At 40.7% G+C, this 6,478-nt stretch overlaps 1 protein-coding gene and 1 long non-coding RNA gene across 2 annotated transcripts in view; both read left to right on the forward strand.

The window, feature by feature from the left end:
* The window catches only part of snrkb (SNF related kinase b), a 32,400-nt gene that overhangs the window by 19,721 nt on the left and 6,201 nt on the right, over positions 1-6,478 (forward strand). The window contains exons 3-5 of the mRNA XM_083561010.1: positions 1,003-1,144; positions 5,256-5,453; positions 6,120-6,236. Of these exons, the coding sequence (XP_083417136.1) occupies positions 1,003-1,144; positions 5,256-5,453; positions 6,120-6,236 (457 nt within the window). The remainder of the gene's footprint in view (positions 1-1,002; positions 1,145-5,255; positions 5,454-6,119; positions 6,237-6,478) is intronic.
* LOC310737036 lies at positions 1,156-3,911 on the forward strand. Its single transcript, XR_014536739.1, has 2 exons — positions 1,156-3,338; positions 3,493-3,911. It is a non-coding gene; the product is annotated as an uncharacterized lncRNA (long non-coding RNA).

The raw sequence follows: 6,478 nt of genomic DNA on the forward strand, positions 1-6,478 counted from the left end.
AACTTCTATCTCAATGAGCATTTTTAAATGTACACTATATGACCAATTGGGACACTTAAATTTTCTACTGTATGTGGTTATTTTTTCTAAACTGTTGGCACAACGTTGAAGACACACAATGTGTATAGGATGTATTAGGCTATGTTAGCATTAAATATCCCCCTCACTTGAATTAGGAGATCCAAACCTGTTCAAGCATGACAATACCCCTTGTGCACAAAGCCAGCTCCATGAAGATGTGTTGTACTGGAAAATCCTAAATGGCCTGCCATAGAGCTCTGACCTCTGAATTGGAACGCTGACTGCACCCCAGGCCTCCTCACCTCACCTTCATCAGTACCTGATTTTACTAGCACCCTTGTGTCTGAATGATCTCCACAAACACACTCTGAAATCTAGTGGAACTTCTTCCCAGAAAGGTGAAGGTTATTATATAAGCAAACAGGGTCTAAATGTGAAATGCGATGTTCCAAACGCTCATATAGATCTTATGATTAGGAGAACTTTTTCTCTTTGACATGTTTTCTCTTTGCATTGTAAGCACTGTTCAATGTGGGCTCTCTTTGTTCTTCTATTTTGAGGTTTCTACTATGCTCAAAGGACACTTTGTTTACGAGCTATTTCTGGATTTATGGTGTTTGGTTATGGAACTGTAGTCAACGAACCTAAAATGTATCGGATGAAATTCCTAAAATAATTCATTGGGTTGTATTTACGATCCTGTATTGTACAGTCTAGTTCACATCACTGTTGTGTGCTGTAGTGTATTGTGTGTAGTATATGTGTGTCTATGTGTGTGTGTGTGTGTGTGTGTGATTTATGTAAGCTCACAGCTGGGTCACTTCCTCTGTCCCAGTCTACCGCTCTCTCACAGACTCATAAATGATGCACAGAGGCACACATCTCCCATGTGCATATTTATGTGCACCCTAAATGACTTTTGATGACTGTGTAATATTACATGTATAGTATATCTGATGAAGTCGTGTTCGTGTTCCTCAGATATTTGGTCTCTGGGTGTGATTCTCTACATGCTGGTGTGTGGACGCCCACCGTTCCAGGAGGCCAATGATAGCGAGACTCTGATCATGATCATGGACTGCCGATATACCGTCCCGGACCACGTCTCCGCGGAGTGTAAAGAGTAAGCACACGCATGCACGCACTCGCTCACTCACACACACACATACACACGACATTACACAACAATACAAACTTCGCTTCTGTACGTGCAAAATATGGCAACATAAATGCAAATCAACATCTGTATCTCATTACACATCTACAAGTATCATAACACATCCATTCCAGTGCATATGCCAAACACACGCACAAACACACACACACATTACTAAACATAGCGTTCACTTCCCCGATAACTGCCCACGGATATTGCACTGATTGTTCGCAAAAGCAATCCACTTCATGGACAAAAGTATTGCCAGGTGTCCCGACTTTTCCAGCTGTATTTGACTCTATGTCTCCTGATGCAGTAGATTTTCCCTTCACCTGATCTGGGAGACCCAAACCTGTTTTAGCACAACCTGTGCACAAAGCTGGCTCCATGTAGGTTTGCTTTACACAAGTTGCAATGGAAGATATCGATTGGCCTGCTATAGAGCTCTGACCTCAACCCTAGTGAACAATTTTGGGATGAACTGGAATGCTGACTGCACCCCAGGCCTCCTCACCTCACCTACATCAGTATCTGATGTTACAAATGGCACTGTGGCTGAATAAGCACAAATTTCCACAAACACACTACAAAAAAAGAAATTCCCAGAAGAGTGGAGAGAATTATAACAGCACATTTTTTGCAATATTAGATTGTAGAAATTCAACATTTAAAAAAAAAACTATATAGGATTTCTTTTCTCCAGCTCTGTACGTGTTCAGCAAGTGAGCTTTCGATAATGTCATGTGATTGGGTTTCTTTGAAATATTAAGTATTTTAAAAGGAGTTATACTGTATAAAATGCATAATGGTCCAGTTCTCCACTTATTATAGTTTAGAATGTTGATCCTTGGTGTTTGAGTGTGAGAGGCAGTTGAAACCTCTGCACATGGTGTGTTCTTGTCACCCTCACTCCAAACTTTACACACACTTATCAACCTTGAGCTGAAAAAAAAAAACGCTCGGACTAAACATGCTGTACTACCCGCAATTGACCTCTGCCAACCAATCACAGGGCATCAGCCAATCAGAAGCGTGCGAGGGAAGGTCATTGGGAGGCGGTTCAGCACAAAGCTTCCCTGAAAACAAAATAAGTTTCCAGGTCCACTTGGAATTTTGAGTCACGAGCCAAGAGACGATGTGGTTTGAATCAGGATGCTGGCAGATCAAGGCACATCCTCCTTTCAGCTTTAAGCCTTTCAAGACAGCATTTTCCCACTGTTTTGAGCTTTTATGAAAAACAACAGGAGACGAATGAAGTCTTAAATGCATTATAAAAATGTCTCCGGTTCCACATTATAAATTCAGCTTCAGCAGAACACTGATTGAGTTAACGGATTTTCAGTGGTGCCTTCAAAGGAAGAAAAAAAGAAAGAAAATATAATATTCATGTTTTGTGCCTGGAGATTATCATTGTGCAAACGGCATACCTTAATGATAACACACTGCTTAAAGTTTGTCGAGTTCTTGCAGGAAGACTCATTTATGAACAAAGAACATCACAGAGCAAAAAAAGGATCATAGGCACCATGGTGATAATGAATCACTCTCATTCTCTGCACATAGTTTAGTGCCGTTCAGTGCCGATGGTGGGAACGAATGCTGAAAATTAATTGAATCATTAGTCACATTTTTTTCGGAACAAATACACTTATGCTCAAACAGTGAATATTCTTTCTTTTACTAATCAGCAACATTAGTCGAGAGTAAACTAAAGAAGCGATTTCTGGACACAAAACATGTCTTGGCTGATGTTTTTCAGACTAAAACATTCCTTCACATGAGTCACATGCAAAATGAAAAGTAATCCGTATTTGAACCCACTTCCTCTGAAATCCTCAAAGCCACAAAAGACTTATGAGGTGGTGCCCGTTGGAGTTATATACGGCACGGCTATTCGCGGAGAGAACACCCTCAAACATGGCTGTCCAAGGACAGAATGGATCTGAATCAACTGATTGTGCCGCAGTAAATCTGGGCTTGAGGCTATGTGCCGCTTCATGACATCTGGGCTGAACTGCACTGCTAAACATAGTGATTCGGTCACATGATCTCCAAACTTAATCAAAAAGCCCTTTAATGGGAAAATATTTCTGGTGTAAGTAAGAAAAGTAAGAAGAGCATTCAGTAAGAACGGTGCTTTCCTCTGGGAGCTCTGATGCTCGTGTTTCTTTTATTCTTGAACGCTCTCTTTGCTTCCAGAGCAAGAATCTTTACACGTCTGTTGTTTTCTGTAATGCGAGAGCGACATCGCTGAATAAATCATGTCATGAGAAGGTTTTGTGGGTAAACAAAGTGTGGATTAAGACGATGTACAGTATTGTGAATATTGGAATTTTTTAAAGTCGATCTATGTTTTATTGATCGAAAACAAATACTAACTGGCGTATGTAAATACACTAAATGGACAAACGTTTGCGCTCATTCAGCCACAGAGTGAGGAAGCCTGGTGATGACGCGATTGCAGGCAACTCAAGATTTTCCCCTTTAACCCATTTTATCTTCATGGAGCTGGCCTTGTGCACAGGAACATTTCATGCTGGAACAGGTTTGGGTCTTGTAGTTCAACTGAAGGGAAAAAGTAATGCTACTGCATCCAAAGACGTCCTATATGAGTGTGTGCCTCCAACTTGGTCGTAACAGTTTTGGGGAAGATCCACATTTGACTAGAAAAGTCAGATGTCGCCATTCTTTTGTCCATACAGTGAAGCTCACCAGCTAATGGTACGAAATAAAAGAAATGTAACTGATTATCTGAACCAAGGTGAGATAGAATGGAATATAAACAGAGGAAAAAAGACTTTAAGCTGAACTAGTCTTGAACACAAGATGCAGCTTGTCATAAACCTGCAGTCGTTTATGTCTGTATCAGAGTAGTATTGGGTAATGCATAGTTTGGTGATGTCTGTGTCATATTTTAAACCCGAATCAGTAGGAACTTTGTGGATTCTTCAAGTTCAAGTGAGTTTTGATTGGGAAAGAGTTCTTGCACATGTTTGCAAATTTAGGCCAGGAGAAAAGAGAACATATGGTGTAATTATACAAATTAACCATTGGGAACACACACACACACACACACACACACACACACACAAAACACAAAACAATAACCTCAGCAAAGTTTCGGTTTTAAAAAAATCAAGTCCTCACAAGATCAAATATGCGGACATTAAGTACCCATAGAGACAGGAACACATCTGAACACACCCACTCACATACACCAACACTTCAAACACACGCACACACTGCAGTATGGCTCCCTCTGCTGGCTGTGCTGATTGCAAGCTAGTCTGGAATCAGTCTTTACTGTTATAACACAGGGGGGTGGGGGTGGGGGTGGGGGTGAGGTTTCTGTGCAGGGTATACAATACCAGCCAGCCAGCCGGCTAGCGAGATAGCCGGACCCAATACACACAACACACACACACACACACACACACACACACACACACACACAAACACAATTTTTGCTCGGTCAGAGCTCATCTTTCACGATCCCTCCATTTCCATTCCCCGCACTTTGCAGGTGCTCATGAATATTAATGAGGCGTGAGATAAGCACTTTGTTTCATTTGCTCGCTCGCTCACAGCCAGATGTGCATATGCAAATATCAGCGCCTGTCAACGAGACTATGAATATTTATCGGAGCGGTGAAAGGAAAAAAGTGTAAAAAGTGAGTCAGACTGAGAGACACGAGATCAGAAGTCAAAAGGAGACGGAAGCAAGTGAATGAGGGAGAAAGAGAGAGAATCAAAGAGAGAAAAAGAGAAAGAGAGATTGTTAAAGAGATCTTTGATGTTTTTCGTGTTTTTTATTTGTTTTGCTTCAATAAGCTCAATTTCGCTCATCCTTCTCTTTTTCCTCTAACCAAATCCACCTCTTTCTTTTCTCTTCATCTCTTCCTGTATTTATCATTTTTCCAGACCCACCTTCAAGTGCATATCAATCCCAGCGCTTTCAGATTTACAGTCGCTCTAAATACACAACTGTCAATCATATAATAAAACATGAACAATAGCCATGACATGATGAGCCTCTATTATTCTATTTATACCTCTGTCTCCTTTTGGCTCTTTTTAGTCTCATTTCACGGATGCTGCAGCGAGATCCGTCTAAGCGAGCCACTCTGCTGGAGATCGAGTCTCACCCGTGGCTCCAGGGTGTCGATGCATCTCCGTCGCCCGTCTCCCCTCACTGCAGCCTCTCGCCTCAGGAGCACGAACTCATCCTGCAGGCCATGAGCTCTGGGAACATCGCTGACCGAGACACCATACGAGAGTGAGTATAGCCAGCCATGTAGTAGCATACTGCAGATTTCTACATATATTTCAAGACTTGATATGCTTTAGGCTCTTTGCTGTTTTGTGATAAGCTTTTATGTCCTAATTGTTATGTCCAGACTGTTATCTTTTGGCTGTTCTGTCCTGGTTTTTATGTCCTAGCTGTTATGTCTTAAACTGTAATGTCCCAGTTGTTTTGTCCAATCTGTTATGTCCTGGTTTCTATGTCAAAGCTGTTTCGTCCTAGCTTTTATGACTAAACAATTATGTCTTAGCTGTTCTGTCCTAGCATTTATGTCCTAGTGGTTTTGTCTAAGCTGTTATGTCTCAGCTGCTACCTTGATGTAGAATTCAATATTCATATAATAGTAATATGAATTAATGAAATTTTTTTGTCATGGTATAGGCTAGATTCTAGATTTAATTGTAAAAGGTTTAGATTCAGGAATCAGTTAATGACCAGTACTTTTAAAAGAATATTATAAAATGATTATAAAATATTAATATTATTTTATCTAAGATTTGTATCAGAACTTAACTGATACTGTGCACCTGTTTGTATCCCAACTTCCTGAATGATACCAATAACCTCTAGGGACTGTGATTCATGTGTGAATAATTTTCATTGTGTGTGTGTGTGTGTGTGTGTGTGTGTTTGTGTTAGAGCTTTGGAGGCTGACCGTTATAATCACATCACAGCCACATATTACCTGCTGGGAGAACGTATCCTACAGGACAAGCAGGAGCTGAATGGTCTTAATCCAGAGCAAAGACACACACCGTGAGTCATAGACACACATACAATCATACTGTAAATACACAAAGCCGGCCCGGGTCATTTTTCACGTGTAATGCATCATGGTAACACGATTCTGGTCAGCATGCTTCATTTTAAAGGAAAACATATTGATAACGATTAACAAACGATATATAGTGCAGCCGTAACATTTCCTTGTTTTTTATTTGTAGTTTCCTGTTTAACAGCGTTGTAGTGGCACATACGCAATTACCTCTTTGATCATT

The sequence above is a fragment of the Silurus aristotelis genome, assembly GCF_946808225.1.
Source record: "Silurus aristotelis genome assembly, chromosome: 14".
NCBI classification, from domain to species: Eukaryota; Metazoa; Chordata; class Actinopteri; order Siluriformes; family Siluridae; genus Silurus; species Silurus aristotelis.